The 22980-nt window shown below is 38.6% G+C and overlaps 1 protein-coding gene across 4 annotated transcripts in view; it reads right to left on the minus strand.

Moving 5' to 3' along the window:
• Nucleotides 1-2657: 2657 nt before the first annotated feature.
• The window catches only part of raraa (retinoic acid receptor, alpha a), a 105704-nt gene continuing 85381 nt past the window's right edge, over nucleotides 2658-22980 (minus strand). For 3 of the 4 annotated variants that reach the window (XM_056771681.1, XM_056771682.1, XM_056771680.1), the window contains 7 exons: nucleotides 10391-10539; nucleotides 9280-9421; nucleotides 5725-5885; nucleotides 5300-5476; nucleotides 4914-5118; nucleotides 3652-3810; nucleotides 2658-3484 (listed from right to left, as the gene is read on the minus strand). In XM_056771681.1, the coding sequence (XP_056627659.1) occupies nucleotides 3282-3484; nucleotides 3652-3810; nucleotides 4914-5118; nucleotides 5300-5476; nucleotides 5725-5885; nucleotides 9280-9421; nucleotides 10391-10539 (1196 nt within the window). In that variant the 3' untranslated portion in view covers nucleotides 2658-3281. The remainder of the gene's footprint in view (nucleotides 3485-3651; nucleotides 3811-4913; nucleotides 5119-5299; nucleotides 5477-5724; nucleotides 5886-9279; nucleotides 9422-10390; nucleotides 10540-22980) is intronic. The other variant, XM_056771683.1, reaches the window with a different exon arrangement.

Genomic DNA, 22980 nt, shown 5'->3' on the forward strand with positions numbered 1-22980 from the left:
TGCAGTTATTATTATAAATGATTAATCTTTGACTAATCTAATAATTAATTATAAAATTAAGATCCAACAGGCGGATGACATCAAAATACAGCGAGAGTAATTCGAAAAACCATAAAAAGTTCGCTTTCGAGGTACTTTGATGTCATCCGCTTGGTGGATCTTGCAGACCTGCATCAAGTCGAACAAGCCTAACAATTCTTCACCGCATGCCGTAAGCAAGAAAAAAGAGGTAGGACTATACTGACTGTCCAATGGTCAGGCCAGGTCCCTCCAGGCCTGACTTATAACAAACCAATCAAAAAGGGAAGGGCAATATAAAGTCCAACCCTACATTTTCTTTCTAATTCAGGAGCTGTTTAATTTGTTTATACGTCACGGTACAGAAAAGAAGTCAATCACAACTACCGTTTCATGGTGACTTTAAACTAGCTGTTTTTGTGATTGCCTTGAATGAGAGCCAATGTCATAGTGCTGATAGAGAACTTTACTGTTTACTGTGTTACAGCAATACTGCTCATTGGATGTCATCGCAGAATAAATACTTACACACGTTTTTCCTCCTTTTTACCCCAGAAGCCTTTGAAAAACAGCCCAAACTATGTAATTGCTAGCTTAGATTTAACATTTTCAAATAAATGACAGAGGCTTAGATGCATCTTTTGAACAAGCAATCGCAATATCATGATTGTGATCAATACCCGAAGCCGAACCACAGCCGTGTTGCGATTACACATGAAGCTACTACATTAAAGGCAGGGTGGGTGATCCGTCCAGAAAAAAAATTGTCATGTTGGCTGGAATTCTCCTTACATCATGATAGCAATCAAGAAGTATAATGGCCAAATAATATTTTTATAATTATATATCGTCGTAAGAGCAAAAAACGGCCGCCCAATCAAAACGTTCTGGCGAATGCTGTGACTGGTCTTGTGTGCATTTTCAGCCAAAATATTTTGCATTCCACTGTGCACCCTGTTCAAGCATACACCATACGTCATCAGCACGCTCACGTCACCTGTGTCAATGTAAGGTGAATGGCGGACAATTAGCAACAATCAAACTTTCCTGCTGAACCAACAAAAATCTATAAACAAAAGTCCGTTTTTGAAAAAGCATTGACTTTCTTTTGGACAGGTTTGTACATGCTTCCAGAAAAATGGAAGGGATTTAGTTTGTAATCCATTACGTGGCTTTATGAAATACATTCATATGTTTGGAGGAGGCGTGGCTTTGAACGGCGAATCACATAGAGGTTGGGATGATAATTTCAGTGCTAGCAGGCTAAAGTATGGTTTCTCTTACAGCAAGGTCAAACACGCATTGTGCCGACTGTGGCAAAAACTGGCTATACAGAGCATTAAAACTCAACTAAAATTGGGGGGGGGAATTATGACCTTTTACTTTTGTGATCGGATTAACACTTACCAAGCAGTACAATATTATTACTGTAATTTGTAGTCTTGTCATATCTGCCGTGATAATTGTCCTCTCATAACACAACGACTTATATTAAAGAGTTCAAAACAAAAAAAATCACATTTGCCTAGATTGTTTTATGATATCAAATGCGTTCTTGTATTATAAAAACAGTGAAATGTAGAATGAAAAAGAATCTGGTAAAACCGATCTGCAATGGAAGCTCATTCTGAATGTTTGTACATATGTAATGTAAAGATCAACACATGACCGGAAGAAGTAGCACAGACATTATTCCTGAACCTAAAACCTACTGTACCAACTTTTTTACGTTTTTTCTCAAAGTGTCTGAAGTTTTATGCTTTTTAGCTGGCTGTCTGTTGCACCTGTATTCTGCAAATCCTTTTAAAGGCCACCGATGTTAATTGTGATGTTAAGTGGTTGAAGTTTGTTTTTACGATAGCTCTTGACTCTTTCCCTGCCAGCCTTTAAAAAAAGGTTTTATAACATTTTCGCTAAACATTGATGGTTCACCGTACATTTTCTGTAATGAATATATGGACAAACAATCACATGAAAGAACAGTCTCATCTTCATTTGTTACTTTTTTATCACCTCTTGCTCTTAGATGTGGGTGGGTTTCTTCAAAAATGCATTACTTTGATTCAACATCTGAGAAAATTAGCTTTTTTGTCAAAGACTCCGCCCAGATTAGACTCAAATACATGCTTTCTAGGTTCAGAGATTCTGTAATTTTCCAAAGGTGTGTAACAGCGCCTCCTGCTGTACAAGAGTACAAACACTGATTGCCGTATTAAGTCGTCTTTGGCGGAACGGCTGGTTTTTAAATGACGAGATAACTCTTCAATGGCAGGGAAAGAGTTAACAGTCTATGCAACATATTTATTCATCCTCACAGATATAAATAAAAATGTATGATATACGGTATCCCCTTCAATGGACTGTAACTGTGTTTAATCCATACCTATGCTTTATGCAAAAGCTTGTGTACTCCTACTATTGACATTAAGGAAACAAACACATTAAAAAAATTACAGTTCTTTCTTCTGGAAAAGCAGACCTCTCTATGATTTTCAAAGCTATTGTGTAATAAAAATCATATCTAGAATAAAATGAACCTCCCTATAAAGGCCGCAAGAACCCTTCAAGCCAAACACATTTCATAAAAAATGTATTTGAAAGTTTAAGGTTTGATCAAGAAGAACACATTACACGAAAACTGTTTCTGCAACCGATTTTATATCTTCTGTGCACATTTTTGTGAGTGTAAATTAATATTCTTTTCGATGTTAATTTTTCTCCATGAAAAACATCAGTCTGAAACAAGTCACTCTCTTTTTCCTTTCACAGGCATGAAGAGAAAAAAGAGGAAGTACATTAGCATCTTTACATCAAGTCTGTATCTCATTCAGTTCAGTCACAATCATTTTTTCTTTTTATATATTTATATATATTTTACTTGTATGAAATCAGTGTCTGTTTGGAAACAGAAGTTCATAAGAACGAGAAAAGAAGAAAGGTCCCATCCTGTCATTCCTTTTATACGTTTGTCCATGATTTCCTGCACGCAGTCTTTAGTCCTCCAGCGGCATTCTGTTTTGTATTGGAGTGTAAACGTGGAGGGATTAAATCACAGTCTCATCTCTCTCCGAGGAGAATCTGTGGAAGGAGTGAAGAAAAACTGCGAAATCCCGGCTATGCATCTCCTCGGACCCCCCGTTAGTGTGTGAGGAGCACAGGCAGGTCAGTGGGAACATGAGAGTGTGCTTTTGAACACACGTCTGCTGTCGTGTCGGGGAGGGCACGCATGGATGTCCGTGGTGAGTGGCTATTAATGCCGATTGTCAGGGTGACTGTGTGGCAGGGCTGCTCTGGGCGGAGCTTGGAGAAAGGGAGGGGCTACAGCTGCCCGAAGGAGCCCCTGCGGCCCGCGAACTGACCCCGCCCACAGAACTCTCTAAACCCTCGGAGTTCTCCAACATCTCCTGGATGAGAGGAGGCATGGAGCCGGGAATCTCCATCTTGAGGGTGATCACACGCTCCGCTCCTAAAAGAAAGATGAGATTACACGTAAACATTTGTGTGGTGACTTATTACTAAAAAGCACCTCTCTCAGTCTGAAATTCACAATTTCTTTATTTGATCTAAATGAACCGGCATTCAATTCTCGCGTTAACTACTGGCGACAGGATTGTGAAACACTGCCTAACTCACCCTTGGCACTGATGCTCCTCAGGTCTGTGATCTTCATCAGCATCTTGGGGAACATGTGAGGTTTGTGTGGCCTCCTGTTCCTCACGTAGTTCTTCAGTGCTTCCAGCAGCGGCTCCTGCAGAACATCAACCTTGTCTGCCTCCTCCAGGTCCTGACGATCTGCAAACAACCACAAACATCACAGAACATTACATTCAGTGTACACGTCCTCCCATGATCTCTGGCCTTCTGCTTGTGATAGGTGTGTTCCACAGTAATACGTTAACAAACAACCTGGGGAACTGTTGGAGATGCTTTTTGGTTTCATCTCATGAAGCATGTCAGGGTCAAAGTTCGCGAAGGGGAAATTATTTTTTGCATTTTGGAATGCTTTTCACGACAAACAATCTCAAATTACTTCAATGCTGCTGCATATATACTATGGAAGTTTATATAATAATAGTTTTGCTTCAGATTTTACATTATAGTTCCCTTTCGAGAGCAGTCTCTCAACATTGCGTAGCTACGCTAGGAGGGATTACCCAATAGCGTAACTACGCAATGTTTCTCCTCTTTCCGGTTACGATATTAACCACAGCCTTTTTGTATTTTTTTCCACTGAATGTGAGACATGTCATACAAACTGTTCTGTTTTTAAATATTACATTTAAAAGTTTATTTATTTTTCCATCCAATCCCACACAATAATGTGGTCAATACAATAACAAATGAAGAGTTTGGTTCCATAATGAGATAAAAATCATGTTTTTATGTTTTTATTGTGTTTGTTAGCTGTATTTTTTTAATTTTTAAGACTTAAATTAAAAAACCTGCAGTTTTATTGATATTAATTGGAAATTTGGAACCAAACTCTTCAGATATACTTATATTACAAATAGCATTAGTATTGAAAGATCTTGTAGCATGATCATATGTAGAAAACAGTAAATCACATCCAAGAACTTGAGCTTGATTCGCATATGCATCATTTCCGGTTTTTTTTATTATTACCAGTTTAATTTGAAAATTCCCTTTGATTCTATTAATTAATTTTATTTCTATTTTGAACTGAAACATCACCTTCCCCTGTTTCAATGTGATTCCCCCCATCAAACATCATCTCTATTTCATTTCTCTCAGACCTTCATAAATTCAACATCACCGCCACAGGGTGGCACTAGAGATCCATAGAACAGACCATGACACCATCCGGAGTCCGTGCACATCAAATGTCTAGTCACTGTACTGTAGTCTTCAATAACCAGAGGAGTGTGTGTACGTACCTCCACACAGCAGGCAGATAGCACTGAGCAGTCCCGTCTCTGCGTCATCCATCTCCAGCGGCAGCAGCTGATTGGCGAAGGCAAACACCAGGTCTGTTAACGGACCGAAGCCGGCGTTGTGCATCTGCGTTCGGTTAAGCGTTAAACCGTCAGAGAACGTCATGGTGTCCTGCTCCGGCGTGTAGCGCGTACAGATCCGCAGGATCTAGAGACATGAAACCAACATGTTTGACTTCATCTTATGTGTTTGGTAAACAGCGTAGAGCACACAAATGCCTTAAGTGCATGAAAGTCAGCACTCTTCTAAAACGACACATAGACGGACACATGCAAGCATGACATTGAGAACAGATCCATCAGGGATGCAGGATTGGGTGTGTTCTCACCAGTATGTCGAGGCAGGCGGCCTTCAGCAGCGTGATCTGGTCTGCGATGGAAAGCGTGGTAAATCCCGGCAGCTGCTTGGCAAACTCCACCGTCTTGATGATGCACTTTGTGGAGAGCTCGCTGAACTTATCCCACAAATTCACATCCAGAGACACGCGCCGCTCTGAGCTGTTACTCTATACACAGACCAACAGAGACTATATTTAGATACACTACTGTAAATGTTTTATAGATCCATCAATAATGGCTGAAAGAGGGAACGCTGGGCATCAGCTATCACGAAGACACATGCAGGGGGTTCTGGGATAGCTATTACTCACAAACTGAGACACGTTTTGGATTAAACTCGATTCGAGAGTTTAAAAACTTTCCAAAGATTTTAAGAGTAATTTTCCCCCAAACTGAGATTTTCTTATACACTCACCGTGGTGTACTTGCCGAGTTGGCAGAGTGATGGGAAGGTTTCTTGGTGGGCTTTCCTGATCCTTTCAATCATCTGCTCGGTGTCCGGGCTCAGCGTGTGGCTCTCTGTACATTCCTGCTTCTTCTCCTCCTTCTTTTTCTTGTTCCTGTCGTTTCTCACTGCTGGAGAGAAAAAGAGAGTCCATGCATGCTGATTCTGCATATTCCACTGTTTCACTTTGCTTCTGTTATGAACGGGTACACTGAATTAAGAATGTGCATTGAAATGCTTTTAGTCTAATTGATCAATTGTTTTACTTAGAACGCTCTTTTGAACAAACGTTCATATTACAGCACCCGTGGTACAGTTATACCGTCTTTATGTCAACAAAAAAAGTCATGTGTGTCAGTAAGATGTTCATAATGGTATGTTTTTCAAAATTGTTTTTTTAGGCAGAAATAAACGAGGTGAAAATAGATTTCAGGACGTACACTGTAAAGATTCTTCACTGAGATGCCATAAAAGAACCATTTTGGGTTACACAAAGAACCATTCAGTCAAAGAACCATCTCTGTCTTACCTTTTATTAATCTGAAGGACTTTTTTTTCAAGAAGAACCGTTTGTGTAAAAAAGGTGCTTCGGATGTTAAAGGCTCATATGGCAACATTTAGACATAAAAGGTTCTCCTATGTCATTCTGAAGCAACTTCATCTTTAAGAGTGGAAGACAGGATATAATGAAAGAGTGACAGATGAGAGAAAACTGAGTCTGTGAGTAGATGTTGTGTGAGAGAGAGAGAGAGAGAGAGAGAGAGAGAGAGAGAGAGAGAGAGAGAGGTAAATGTGTTAGAGCCAATGGAGCACATCTGTGAAGAAAAGCCAAGAGGGGAGAAAAGGCGAGAAAAAAAGGTGTTAAATGGAGAATTGAAAGACAGGAAGTAGAATATGCCATCACACCCTGTCCATCAGCAACATCTCAAAACTCTCTCTCTCTTTCTCGATCTGCAGGGGGTGTGTTTGTATTGTGATGAATAGTGCTGGAGGATAGAACTGTACATAATGCTGATAAATCACCACAGGTTTCATTAGACCCACAGCTAATCACATTATATCACACACACACACAGTAGTGTCACAGCATTATTTCCTCTCAGATCTCTGCCAGCGTTCGGACCCTCTCTGTGTTCTGCTCTCAAGCCTCTGGAGATGTGGAATTAATTCCTAAATAAAAGTGGCTCATCGTAATGTGCATGCATTAGCCTCAATGATAGATCGCCATGGCGATCATAAGCCGCAAAACACAATTTAATGAAGTCATTAAAGAACTATTAGCCTGCTGCACCATCACTCATACACAAGCTGTACTGCAGAGAGAGAGAGAGAGAGAGAGAGAGAGAGACTGCCGGAACCAAAGGGCTTTCTCCAGGTGCACAAGGGCTGTTTTGTGTGAATGGGATTGTTACTCTGTCACACTAAAGCACACACCTTGAGGACGCTTGGAATGGACTGCATGGAGTTATTAAAACCCAAAACAATACTTCACAAATAAATGGGGATTGACTAAACTAGTTTTTGAGGGAACTACACTTTTCACTGTAGCCTTTATATCTTCGTTTATATATTTTTAATTTAAGAACTAAAGTAAACCCATCAAAACTATGAAATAACACATCTGTAACTATGGGAATTATGTTGTTACTAAACGCATCCAAAATAAATGAACTCGGTTATATTTTAAAAAACAGACTCGACAAATCCGAGATCAGTTTGTGACATTTTTAATTTCTAAACCAGCGGTTCTCAAACTGAGGTACGCTAGTACAGGGGTTTTCAAACTTTATGATGTCAAGGACCCCCAAATATGATTAACCTTTTGTGAGGGACCCCCCTTTCTAAAATAGGATATTATAAAGACAACAACTTGTTTCTAAACCTAAATAGTTGGCAAAAATTTCACTTTGAGTCCGAAAAAGGAAACTGTAGTGAGACAAACTCACTAGATAGATTCAAATATAAACAATTCTGGACATTACATATAGCAAAGAAAGAGTTAAACATTGTTGACTTTTATCATTTTTTACTCAATCGTTTTTCCTAGAAAATTTCTGGGGGCCCCCTTTCAACGTTCTGGGGCCCCCTAAAAAACCCCTGCGCTAGTGCACTAGGTGGTACGTGAGACGACAGAAAATTAAAAACTCTAATATTCATTTACATTTCGTGTTTTAACTACAATTTCAAATGTTTAATGCATGATAGAAAAATATGGAATTCATCTGCTCTCCTCTTAACCCCAGTGATGTATTGAGATTTCCAATCTTTTCTTCCTATGGGCAAGATAACTTGATCAAAAACATCCACGACTTGTTTTGTTTGTGCGCTCCGCTAACAGTCTAATGGAAGAGTCATTCCTCAAAGGGACTCGGTCGCTCTCTCTTCAGTTTAAAATGACCCGATAAGTAGCGTCTTCCTCCCGCAGTGCTCTTCAAGGGCAAAAAACAATGTTTGAAATTCCCCCCGTGTGTTGATTTAAGACGTACACCTCTCCGCATTAGTCTTTTGCTGCCTTGAAAGCGCAGATATTCTCTTCAGAAAATGTAAATCTGGTTAAGTTATGTAACAGATGCGCTGATCTGTATTGTCAAAGCGATGCATCAGTGCATTTTTAAACCCATAATTCCCCTCACATGTCTGTTTCAGTGTGTGGCTCTTGGCGGGGATAATTTGAGAGGAGAAAATTAAAGGGCTGGCAGATCGTCCATCACAAAGATGAAATTCAATGAAATGATAAAAATGTCAATGTTTCCTCCCCCCTCGCTCTCTACCGCTCTTTTTTCACAATCTCTCCTCCCCAGCAGCGGGCGGATGAGTTGTGAATGCGTTTGTGCCGGAGAAAAGCATGCGTGTTTCGCTGAAAATCGATGCGTGCGTTTTATCACGGCTGCTTTGTGCATTGGCATGCGTGCGGATAGTGAAGGGTGAAAGTGGTGCTGTGCATCATTTTGTAAATGTGCTATGAGTCAAGGGGTATGAATTTATATGAAGTCACATTAATGAATCGTGTGGGGGGATGCAGTGCATCTAGTGATGGGAGAGATCAGACGGGCAGACGCTATCTGCTGACTGTTTTGCGTTTTCTGCGCAGCTACGGTAAAAATATGTAATCGAAGATGTATGGGTGCATGTCTTGACCTTCAAAACTACAATTCAGTAATTCAATTCTACGGGAATGCAATGAACCTAGACCTGTTTTCATGAGATTCAACCAGTTTTATACACATCTGAGTATGAGCGTTTGTCTCCAGCTGTCTTGGGCTGATGCATCACACACCCACAGCTCCACATCTGCCCTACACCTGCATATACAGTACAGTTATGCTGTGTGAGTGTGTGCATCTCTCGCCTCTCCCAATTAACTTCTCAAATCTGACAGAACCTAGCCGTGGAGAGCTGTGTGCTAACATAGCCGGAGGGGAACACTCAGTCTGTGTGTGAGAATATGTCTGTGTATATCTTTGCTCTGCACCCTGGCAGGATGATTTTTCACAGCGGATGCAATATTTTCGATGCCTCACTCACATTCTTTGGACATTCCTACTTCCAGGCACTTCTGCAGCCGGCAGTACTGGCAGCGGTTGCGCGTCACTTTGTTAATGATGCAGTTCTTCTCCCTGTGGCAGGTGTACACCATGTTCTTCTGGATACTTCTCCTGAAGAAACCCTGCAAACGGACAAACATGCGATGAGCGGCGCAACACGCAACTCCTGTCTTGTGTCATTTAAAAATAAGCAAAAGTGTTGTTTTGTCGGACGCAAAGGGCTTCCGAGATCCCCTCCAACTTAAAAAAGCCATGAATCTATCAATAAAACTCACAGCGTTTCAATGCACGTTACAGATATTGAAGGTGGAGTTGGGGAGATGGAGGGACGCCGCAATGAAGGGGCTGCACAATTCATTAGATTTTTTGGTGGTATAGTTTGATCCAAACATGTTCTGGACCGGTTTAACAATATTCATTCATATATATGTGGGTCAATGCCGAAAAACGGCTTTAAATAGTTGTTGTTAAAAAAAAGATTTCAGTTTAATTTGATCGCACTTTTTATTTGCCACTATCCTCAGTTTGCTCATTTGTCAATAAGAATCTTTTACTAATTTAAAGCAAAAAAAAATGTACATGTTCCCTTATGTTTTATATATTTTAATATGTACAAGTCAGAATAAACATATTGATTGAATTTGTACAAAAATATTGTGTTGCACTGAATGACAATTGAACATTATTTCAACCAGATTTTGACATTTTGTTCTCCAAAAACTTAGTCAAAAATTTTAAGTGGGCTTTCTATGGACGTAAAATCCCTTTTGTAAATTTTGGTAATACTTTCCTTGAAGCAAGAATGTATAATGCATTATAAAAGTAGTTTTAAAGCATTGTAATTTCTAACAAATAATTGTTATTACAGTTAATACATAATAACACTTCATTGTTACACTACACATTTGAAATTGGTTATAGTTCTTCACAACTACATGTATTGCATTACAACACACATTATGAAGAATTATAATGCATTTACCCTTTAATAACTCTGTATAATGCATTATACATACATGCTTCAAAGAAAGTGTTGCCTACATGTCTTTTGATGGGGACATCATCCATGTGTAAGTCTGTGTGTCTCTCACCTTGCATCCTTCACAGGCACTGACGCCATAGTGGTACCCTGAAGACTTGTCCTGACACACAAAGCAGGGCTTATAAACGCGAGGAGGAGGGGGTGGAGAGGGCGGGCTGGGGACGATCTCCTCTGAACTCGTACTCTGGGTTTCAATAGCTGTGAGAGAGAGAGAGAAAGAGGTCTAACATTTATATGGAAACAATTACAGTCCAATAGCTGCTGTTTCGCTCCCAAAACTCCATTTCAACATGTTTGACAAACATTTGTATTTGTCAAAGAGGCGTCTTCTCTAAATGATCCCGATGCATTCAGTGCTCACACCTGCAGCGACACAAATACAGAGCAGCTGGTGTGTGATGGAGAACATTACAAGCAAGATCGAGGATGCAGACGATCCGAACGACCTCCTCTGGAGGAACTAAGTTCCCATCGGAAAGAACACACAATCTGAGCAAGCTCATCTGGAGGAAGTATGTTTCCATCTCAGAAAGAAAATCTGTTCCCATCACAGAGAGCAGATGATCTGAACATCATTCAAGAAACACGCGCAACACATTTGTGCTGTTCATAATTATGTTATCATCGCACATCAAAACAACAGATCAGCGTTCTTTAACACGACTGGAACCAGTGGCAGCACAGTGCTGATGTGAGATGAACAGACGTCGCTCTGATCGCTGGGTGTTTTCCTACTGTTCCTGCAATGGGCAAATACAAACATCTATTACTTTTAAGGGATACTTCACGCAAAAATGAAATTCTGTCATGATTTACTCACTTTCGAGTTCTTCCAAATCAGTATACATTTCTTTGTTCTGATAGACAGAGAGAAAGGGAGTCAATGGTGGCAAAATCTGTCTGGCTATAAGCATTCTTCCAAATATCTTTCTCCGTGTTTATCAGAACAAAGAAATGTATGCAGATTTGGAAGAACTCGATGGTGAGTAAATCTTGAGAGAATTTTTATTTTGAAGTATGGCTTTAAGGGCTGTTCCTTGATTAATCGTGATCAGAATAAAAGTTTGTGTTTACATAATATTTGACTGTGTATATTAATTTAGTATTTAAAATATACACATACATGTATATACTTAAGATAAATATAAAAATGTAATTAACATTATACTGTATATGAATGAAGAGTTTGGTTCCAAAATGAGATCTAAATTTAAAATCATCTTATTTATGTTGATTTCCAATTAATATTAATCAAACTGCAGTTTGTTTGTTTTGATTTAGGCCATAATAACTAAAAAAATACTGCTAACTAACACAACAAACACAATAAAAGCATGATAACTTAATAAAAAACATGTTATTTTATTTTTTATAAAGCGGACTCTTTTAAAACACTCTTCAAATAGTAATATATGCATGTAAATATTTCCTTTATCCACGTATATTATAATGTACACAGACACTTTTATTCTGATCACGATTAATCATGATTAATTGTTAAACAGCTCTTCAACAACTGATGTCTGATTCCATGGGGTTAGCAGCATGTTCATTAATAGATACAGATGTTCCAAGTGTGCGCAGAGATACTGCAGGTGGGGCGTGATTGTTCCCCGAAACCAAACCTTTGGAACTCGATTGCGAATGCACTGAGGAACAAGATTGCAAATTGACTCATTGTAGATCCTGCGCAGTGGAATTTTAGGCTGTGATCAAGCAGATTAATGCTTTTGGAATAATGCCCAAAACACTAGTATTTTTGTAATGGTTTAAATGCAAAAAGCTAATGGTTCACAATAGTATTTTCATTTCTGTGATGGTTTCTTTTGATTTTATCAGCAGGGTTGTTACATTTATAATCGGATCTCTTAGGATCAATCTGTCATATACATGTATTTTTTGCTTCTTCATACATAGTTTACAGAACTAACATATTTTACACTTTATCTTATCTATCCTCAATGTACAGTATTGGGGGGGGGGCGACAGTTCTTAAAATGGGTTTACACGCGCGATCATGAAAAGGAACAACTGATTTAGACTATTAACTTTTATAATAACTTTTATAGTAACTTTTAACTTATTGCATGTTCAGTCTCATTTTAGCTCTTGCTAGAGCATCATAGCTGTAGTTTCACTGATAAAAGCTAGCCATGATGACATCATCAGCATGTCACCGTCTGAATGAATGTGATCCATTTCCTGCCCTAAAAAAAATCGCAGGCAGAAAAAGAAGGTCAGAACATGAAACATAGTGAAGGACATATGGAGGTTACAAAAGACGACCTAACAAATAGAGCAAATGATATCAGTGAGATCTGTGTGTGTCTAACAGGCCGTATTTAAGGTGAACCTGTAGGTGTTTATTAGCTTCTTTGGTTAATTTTGCTGTCATGTGTGAGTATGTATGTGTGCGTGTCAGCTGAAGCGGAGCGCAAGTTAAATTTAGATCTTTTATTTACACACGACTGCAGTTCGGCCCTGCCGGGCACATCACACACGCGATGAGTGCAGATCTGGATTGTAACAGCACACACACACTCAGTCAACGCGCATGTTCCCGTCCGTCTCTCTCCGGGCCGGAATACTCAGACAGACTTCCAGGTGAGGTGATGGAGTGAAGGGCTGACTCAGGAACAGAGAGAGAACGAGACCAGAACAAAACCAGAGCAAGAGCAGGAATGAATTGACCGAATAAAACCGCCTGAAACATGTGTAAGGTGAGAAAAGCACATGTGAGGCCAAACATCCGGGACATATAAAAGACAACATTTGTTTTGAGCTCATTTTGTGTGGTGAAATTGACAGCATAAATCACACATACACAAGGTAGAGAAAGTCAACATGGCATCAAAAGCCTATTTGCCATCTTTGTAAGTTTCTTGTTTCTTTTTGTGCACACTTTATTCCAAAGAAGCATGTTTACTTTCAAAATGTAATAACTTACTCTGCCTCAAAGATAACATTGCTTTTGCTGATATACGCAAGAGGGCCGGACAAAAATATTATTAACCGACTGAATAAACTTTAAGTGATATTTGGCTGTTCTGGTCTGTTAGTGAAGCATAAGGTCATGGGTTGAAATCCCAGGAAACATGCAGTTATAAATGTATAGATTGAATGCACTTTAAGCCGCTTTGGATAAAGACAAAAAGCTTTGCCAAATGCATACATCTAAACTGGGATATTAAATATTTTAATATCCATAAAATGACACACCCATACAAACACACAGATGCTCACATACATCCGCAGCACGATGAACTGGAGAGACAGACATGCAGAGATGAATGAAGTGAGACAGAAATAAACAAGACAGATAACTGTGTGTGCGTATGTCTCATGTCAACCGAATTACACACAGAACACTTATGTAACTCACCACATTGCCCATTAACAACAAACCTCTCTCTCTCTCTCTCTCTCTCTCTCTCACTAGGTCTCTCTCTGGTGGGCTTCTACGGCTTAAAGGTAAAGTATTTTTGCAGCACTATTGTCATTAGATGGAATAGCAAAAATAATGATTGTTTTCAAACAGATTTTCTCTAAACCACCCCTCCCCATCAGCCATTGGTCGTTTTTTGCCATTGACCAGAATGCCTTTTTACAAGATTTTATACATGGTACTTTTTAATCTGTAAAACAACAGAAAACCGTTTAGTGCTGCAATTCTACAAATGAAAAAAAAGCTCATTTATGAAGGAGCATTTGCGTGCATTTCCATTTGGAGTTCGTTCGTTTTCAAAATGCTCTTTGTCCACACTAGCATTTTCAAGCGTTTCCCAAACGCTGCCCATCCACACTGAAACATCTGAAAACGCACATACATGTACAGCGCATGCGTAAAAACCAAGACACGTCAGCATGTGTCTTTACTGTCAGGAGTTTATTTACTTTCTGCGTTATTATGTCGGGGCAATGAGGAGCAGAGAAACAGATTAAATAGAGATGATTCTCCTTCAACACCCTTTTTAACATAAGACTTTAAAGCTGCAAAATTGAAACTTAACTCGAGCTCCGCTGCCAAACAATAACGGCGAGTAATTCAATATTCTGTCACCTAAAATGCAATCTAAACTATGCTCAAACTGACATCAATGCTATCAAACAGGAGATCAGCGGAAACAGCTACGTCACATGACTAAAAACACACCATCGTTTTTAAACTCCTCCGGTTTCATCATCCACACTGCGACATGAAAACGGCGTTTTCAAATGTATCCACTTTTGAGTGCGTTTTCGGAAAGCTACGTTTTCGTTGACAAAAACATCGTCTCAGTGTGGACGATAGGCCAAATAAATTTTCAAACGAAAATGCATTGGTGTGGATAGGGTCTTAGTTATTGAAGCTATAGCTATATAAAAAAATATGTATTACTCCTCTAAAGGGGTGATTTCATGAAAAAAGACCGTAAATGTGTCTTAGAAAAAATGAAGATAAATCTCTCATATGCTATAAACAGTTTGTTTTCTGATATCACACCATAGGATGCACATGTACAGTGCATTTTTCAACATATTCAAGTATAATTGTGATGCCAGATTACGCGTTTAATGATAATGCATTTAATGATTAAGCCTGCTTTACACATTTTAATATATTTTAATGTGTCATGGTCTATAATGTGTATAATATTTATTTATCTCAGAAGAAGATCCACTGAATGTCCACTGATCTTAGAATCACCACAGTCTCTCTCTCTATCTCTCTCCCTCTCTCTCTCTCTCTCTCTAGGTTCAAGCAGGGGTTACGTTCCAAATGTTCTGGCGACCAACAAACAATGTAACTCAACCTCTGTTCTCCTCGCCTCTTCATCTTTAGGAGCTTTAAACTCCTCCTTCCTGACAGACAATTTGTCTCCCTTTCTGTCTGTTGGAACTGTAATCACTGGGTTATTTATCCGGGGGTTCAGGTCTGGGTCTGGGCTTGTTTAGCTCTCATTACCAGCGGTCCAAAGAGCTCTGGGAGAAGACGGGAGGGGTATTAATCAGATTTGGGTTAGTTAAGCCCAGCTTAAGTGTGTTAGCGGGCCAGAGACAGGCCCGATGGGAGAGCCGTCTCAAACACACATACACTTATCTTGCTATTAGATTATACACTGCCTTACAGTGAGAGAGTGCTTTGTGCTTATGGACCCAAGGCATTTCTTGTTTATGACATGATCAGACTCTAATATCGTCCAAGACAAAGGGAGCCGACCTTCCTGCGTCAACAAACGGAACTTCTGCTCCATGCTATTTATGACCAACAAAAGCTAATTAACTATTGGCCTAAAAATTAATAGGCCAAACATCACGTAAAAAGAGTTGCCACTTGACATAGTAACAATGTTACTATTAAGGGGTGAGTATAGTCCGGCCGGCCACGTCCGCGCACCGCCTGCATGACGCAGTTTTCGTCATCAGGAGGGAAACGCATACAACAGCGCATGGCAAAAAAAATGTTGAACCGAGTCCACTCCGTGACGTACTGCGCATTTGTCGAACTTGTAAATCTACACTTATTGAATATGCTCAAGAAGCTGTGCAGACGCGTTTGTGCATGAGACAGACGCTGAAAGTCAAGTATACCCGGCCCTTCAGAAACACACCATTAGTTAAATAACAGTGTACAGAATCTGATAGATGGTCTGGTTAAAACGGTAAATGATTTAGATGCAGTGTTTCCTTGACGGCTAGTCTTTAGTGTTGTGTTGTTTATAACTTGACCCGATTATGTGTGTAATGCAGATTTTGCTTGTTTGATTGTGGGGTTTTTTTAAACGCCATGCCAGCTTTGTATGATGCAGATATAAAATAATCAATCACAGTGATAAATGTACCACACTTTCTATTTTACATTGCATTTGATAATTAACTGATAATTAATTGATTTTTAACAAATTTTAAGTTTTTTTCAGTAAGCTACTGACTATTTGAAACATTTGAATAAATTGATTTAAATGTTAACAGGTTGTTTGTTTCATTCCTAAAAAAGTTCCCTGAAGTCTAAATTCAAAGAAGGAATATTGAACTTGATAGAAGATATAGACCACTTCACATAAACACATAAACAACGCTGGTCCAGAAGATGTTCCTGTTTCAGTTTTCAAGACTATACGAACATATGAACAAAATACAACAACGGAACATTTATAACCAGCCAACAACTAAACAAACCAATTTCTTTATAGAGCACGTTACCTAGATGTTTCTAAAATTGACTGTATTTCAGTGTTTAACGTAGCTTTCCTTTAATTCTCGAGTCTTTTTAGTGTAACCTTTACACGTCACGAATGAACTAATCTGCATAATCCCTGCGTGCCCGCGAAACACGAACACTATGATTTGCCCATAAACATTTCTGATAGTTTGAATGTTTACATCCTGTGGCGGAGATGTTGTGTTCTGGCTGCAAAATCAAGCATGTAGTTGTTTTTACTTTCAAATTCAAAGGGTGAAGTCAGCATGACCAATAAAAATCACTGAATCTCAACCTGTAAGTGTAATTAGTATTTACCATTTGGCAGTAGGGCTGCAACTAACGATTATTTTAATCTGTAAATAATTTTTTCGATTAATCGATGAATCGGATAAAAACAAAAACCAAGAAAAGCATTCATTTCCAACCCTTTATTCAAAAAGAGAACTAAAATCTTTAGAAAGTGCACAAACATTTTGCTCCTTGAACATCCCTGAGCTGTTATAATAATAATAAAATCAAATAAAAATGGACTAACGCAAAAAACATACACATGTATGCTTTACACCTGCCAAATATATAGACTTTTTTTAAATAAAGTGCCACCTGAGTTACCAGAACAATAAATAATTTATAAAAAATAAAGAACAATACAAATCAGAAAATTGAACAGGATTTGTTTGAATGTAAGAACTTGTTCTCTACACTACACTGCAGACAGACACTCGCAGATGCACACACACACAGACACACACACTTTTGCAGATGCACACACTCACAAACTCTCACACTGACAAACACACACACACACTCTCTAAAGTTCACTTGAAGCTTATTCATTAAATTATTACCATCATTTTAGTAAGTGCAAGGTTCATTTATACACCACATTTAAACACAGCTTAAGATGACCAAGTGCTATAAAAGAACTTTAAAATTCATTAAAAAAGTACAACACACACAAATATATTTGTCAATAATAACCAACACAACGACACAACGAATCGATTATGAAATTCGTTGACAACTTTTTTAGTAATCGATTTTTATCGATTTTATCGATTCGTTGTTGCAGCCCTATTTGGCAGACACTTTTTTCCAAAGGAACTTACATTGCATTGTACTATACATTTCTATCTGGGTATGTGCAATCCCCTGAGATCGAACCCATGACCTTAGCGTTACTAGCGCCAGCATTGCAGCTAAAGAATTAAGGTGGTTTTACTGTTACTGTTTTGCTGTGGGTCCTTTCGCTTACATACTGGTGATTATCTTTATAACACAAATCGATGCCATTTTTGTAACCTTAGTATCTCTGTGTACTAATAATCTTTGTGTAAGTTAATAATAAGCCTCTAAGAGCTGAAATGTAGCTGTGCATCTATGCAGAAAGACCATAGACTGTATAAAATATGGACGTAGTGTCTGTGACGTCACCCATAGGTTTCTGATGAGCTGTTTTGAAGCTTAAAGTGGGCAGAGCCGGCCGTAGCCATCTTAGCAGTGCATCATTCCCGGATAATCGAAAATGGGCAAAGAGGCGGGACGTGGTTGGAGTTTAGGCTCCTGGTTGCTGAAACCACTTGTCATTTAAGTGGCCACGCACCTAATTTTAAGGCTTAATATAAGTTTAAAGGGTGACTTACAAAAACATATTTTGAAAAAAGGACAGCGTTTTTTGACCTTGGATGCATTTAATCCTGTTGTTGGGGACTCAAATACAATATTAGGACTTTAAGATTTAATTATAAATGTATAAGAATGATAAATATTAAAAAGCAGAAACTGGAAGGGCTTTTAAAGCACTGTTTAAATCTTTTGAAGTGGTCTATACGTTGAATTTTCAATCTTCCCAGTTTCAATGCTTGTTTAGTTAAAATCATCATATATATCAAAAATTAAAAGGACGAAAAATGACATCATATTTTAGCTAAATGGCCTAGTTCTGATGGTAATGTCAGAGTTGTCTCTTTCTCTCTCTCTCTCTCTGGTGAGGGCATGTGTTCATGCTGAGCGGAGGAGATTAGGAGACTCCCTACCTATACACACCTCCTGTTTATATTAATCACACACACACACACCTGTTTTCAAGGATTCTGTAGTCAGTATTCATCTCTGTTTCACTACAACACCATGATCTCAAATCTTTTAATATGTTTTGACACACAGGCTCAAATTTATTCAGTGCACGTCAAATTCTGCATAAACATTATTAATGATTGGAACTTGCCTTTCTGCTTCCAGCAAAACTGTTCTGCTAGAACCCCATCCATCAAGAATGAATTACAGCAATGACTGATATTTAGCCCGGCTGATTTATTGGCCACTTTGTGAACTTTTCCTTTTTTTCAGAATGTGTGTGTAAATACAGTGCTGTCAACAGATGAGCTCATGTCAACTCAAATTCATTCTCTGACCCTTTATTGAAGAATTGCTTTTTTAGCACCAGCACACTGATCCACGTGTATTCTTTTAATACACAATTATTTACAATACAGCAATTATAGCAATTATTGATGATATCTTTTCTCTAGCAGTGAAATGCTTAAGAAATAAACTCTCAGATCAGCTCTGGAGATCAAACAGTTTCCTCATACAGAGATGCAGACAAATGCACGAGCGCCACACACGCATACGTGCGTATATGCATATAAACATTCAAGCAAAACAAGTAGGTGACAAATTTAAAGAGAATGATAGCGCCTCCGCTGTTCCTTCCCTATTTCCACATCGCGGGCATCACAGGGCTCTAAATATGGACTAAGTACAGCAGGAAACCACTAAAATAGCGGTGCACCATTGATTTACATCACACACAAAACCAGCTCTTCAACCCTTTACTATCCTCAGTTATTTCCCATTAATTCTCTCCAACAGAGACTCATCTTTCTACTCAATGAACATGTGGACAAACACAACTGGGATGTGTCATATGGGTTAAAATGTGGGTGTGATGGCGTTTAAAGAAAGGCTGTGGGAATTACTTATTACGAGAGCCGACAACTACACTCTTAAAAAGAAAGGTGCATGAAAATGTTCTTCGATGCAGAAGAACACTTTTTGTCTAAATGGATCCATAAAGAACCTTTTACATCCCAATAAGCTTTCTGCTTCACAAAAGGTTATTTGTGGCGAAAAAAGGTTCTCCGGATTACAAAAAGTAAAGAAAGACACGGTTCCTTAAAGAACCTTTGACTGAATGGCTCTTTGTGGAACCAAAAATGGTTATTCTATGTCATCTCTGTGAAGAACCTTTTAAGAACCTTTATTTGTGGAGTATGATTAGCGCATTAGAAATGGCCAACATCATTGTAACATAGTCAAGTACTTCTGTAACCAACAGTGGTGTCTAAAGAACAAGAACATATTAGAACACCCTAAAAAAGGCTTATTTGTCTAAATCAACCATTTTACAATCCACAATCTTTATATTCATATTACTGTAATAGTCCATTCGTTGCTGTCCTGCAGCATATCAGATAGCAGACAATGAAGACATGCAATTTTCCGGTAATGACGACTGCTGGCATGGTTCATTGGGGGCAGAGAGAGGGGTTGAATGAAAACAGACAGAGGCCCCTCGCTCTTTCTCTCGTTCGTCCTCAATAATTAAATAAAGCAAATGAAGACTGACCCCATTCACTCTTCCATGTTTGGCACATCTGAACCATATATCCCATTATGCAAATCTCTCACGGGTAGAATGACTGAACACATGCCCACTGTCTCAGAGGTCATGGGTTTGTCAGCAGAGTAAACAAAGTTGAATGTTTTCATGTGTGTGTGCAGTCGTTGGGATTTGTGAGGATCAGACGAACCCGTTCCCTCTTCAGACATCAATTTCCTGTACTAATCGAAGGTCTTTGGACAGCCCCCCGCACATCTGAAGTCAGTGATCAGCCCTTCCTGAGAAAAGGGTCCCCATATTTGCTGCCCAAGTCAACGTGTGATTCTCACAAACTTCTGATGTGACGGCCTGCTATTTAATTATCATATGAGAAATCAATTCAGTAAAATGTATCAATGTCTTAATCGAAGTAGAAATAACACCAATCTCACCGTAACTCTCATTTTGTTTATTGATCCACATAACCATAATTTACTGCTTAACAGGACAGTTCACCGAAAAATCTGTCATCATTTACTCACCATCAGCTTGTTCCAAACCTGTATGAATATCTTTGTTCTGATGAACACAAAGAAAGATATTTGAAAGAATGTCAGTAACCAAACAGATCTCAACCCTCAAGCCATATTAGGGACAATAAAAAGTGGGAGTCAATGGGGGATCTGTTTGGTTGCTGACATTCAGGGCGAGTAAATAATGATAGAATTTTCATTTTTGGGGGTGAACTATCCCTTTAAATAATTGAGAGCCTTGTTGTTGCCTTTGTAAAGACTACTTCACCGCAACCTGTGGTGACATATACATCATATAAAAATTAGCTAAAATTACTATAAAAAAGAATAGTTTGTTTTAAAATGTTATGTACTACCGCAACAAATAGACATGTGTGGTAATATTTACGCCCACAGAAATTGAGCAAAATAGATATGCAGGTCATGTGCAACGTTCTACAAGTGTCTCGACCGTGTCTCACATGTGTTTGTCGAAATATTAATACCTGCTGCTACCAATAAAAGTAGTGTATTCTCTGCTTTATCTAATACAGGCCATGCGACTCAACTATTTAGCAAACAACGCAAACATAACACCCTAGACTGCACGTGAAAAGCGTGTCGCTTCAACCACCCTCATATCTTAACACAGATCTCAGGAATGTGACGTTGGGAACTAGATTCCTTCACGTTCAGAAATAAAAACACAAACAAACACACGTACGTGAAAAATTCGGAACATTTCTGGAATGATGTAAGATTAGTGTTAATGTTAAGACAGCATGCTGTTTGATAAACGAAGTGAAAAGCTTGTTATTGTCCATACAGCTGTATGAAAACAAACTCACAAACTTAAATGCCAATTTGTTTGTGACTGAATGCATCCAGACTGAATTTTTGTCACATTATCTATAATCCGCTCTATAATTTGATGCAAAAACACATGATGTGAAAAGATGTTAAATGTTAAAACATAAGATTTTAAGTTCAGAACTGCAGTTTACAAATGCTTCTGAGCAAACAGAAAATGGCACATAACAAAATGTGTGTGTGTTTCTTAGCATAAAATAAAATTATTTCACACCTACGGCACTTAGCATGTGTATAGGAGCACATCATAAATTAATTCAATGTATTTACTTTACATCACTATGATTATTTGGATGGTAGACCGTATTTCTTTTTGGTTTTAGGTCTAGATTATACCAATACAAGTACTATTTAATATTTTTTTAATTATATGTACTATGTACATTATTTTACTAGCACATTTACGTCAATTTACTAAAGTAAGTCAATATATCCTGTGACCGAATTATTAAAAACGATGTTTTAACTTCTCAAATAAATGACTTTTATTTTGACGGGTTGCTGCAAAGGGACGGAATCTTTCTTCGCCGACGCTGAAAGCTCCTCAACGCAATCATGCCACTCCTCCCTTGTAAACATGCAAAAGAAGCAGATTACAAATACATCGTGGATCATATCCCTAGATATCACACATAGTCGAGCAAACTTCGGCCATTTGGAGAAAATGCTTTTTATTGAAAGGCCTCATGATTTCACTTGTATAAACACTTTGATAGTGCACACATTTTAGTTTGCTACTGCACGATAAACAATTCTGATGTGTTGGGTTACCACTTAATGTACCAATGCAAAAATTTAACTGAGTGCGATGAAAAAAAAATCCTTCAAGTACACACGACAGTGTTATCAAAACGATCCGCATTTACACAGATCCAAGATAATGTATAAAAACGCTGTATTGGGCATGCCAGGCCAGTGGATGGCGATGTTGTGCTGTAAAGAATCACCAAGGTTATGAATGCAATAAACCGCATGTGTATGACATCATCGTTTTTGAAAACGCAGCCTCAGAGTTAACACAGAGACGATAACACCATCGTTTTCAAATACTTGCACTTTGAGACCCGTTTTCAAAAGTTTGCGTTTTCGGTACCGAAAAAAAACGGCACCGTAAATACAAGGTTTTGCGTTCATTGCGTAAAATAAAAAGTTTTCCATTTTTAGATCAAAACGGTCATTGTATAAAGACATTTGAAGGTCACTATCACAGCTTTGAGCACTGAGGATAGTCATCATCACAGAAATGCAAAAATGCACATTATGCATGTACAGCAGGCCATGCATATGCATGATTTTGACCTCAGACAACACAGCACTAACATTATGAAGATAAATGTAATGGAGTGGAGTTAAAACTGGAGGATATTATGGAGAACTGTACATGTAAAGTGGATTATGTATAAAGATCTGCGAGTGCAGCGTGTGTGTGTGACTGTCATGTGAATAAGAGGCAGCAACATTCCTTCATA

This window comes from Triplophysa dalaica, chromosome 17 (assembly GCF_015846415.1).
Source record: "Triplophysa dalaica isolate WHDGS20190420 chromosome 17, ASM1584641v1, whole genome shotgun sequence".
NCBI classification, from domain to species: domain Eukaryota; kingdom Metazoa; phylum Chordata; class Actinopteri; order Cypriniformes; family Nemacheilidae; genus Triplophysa; species Triplophysa dalaica.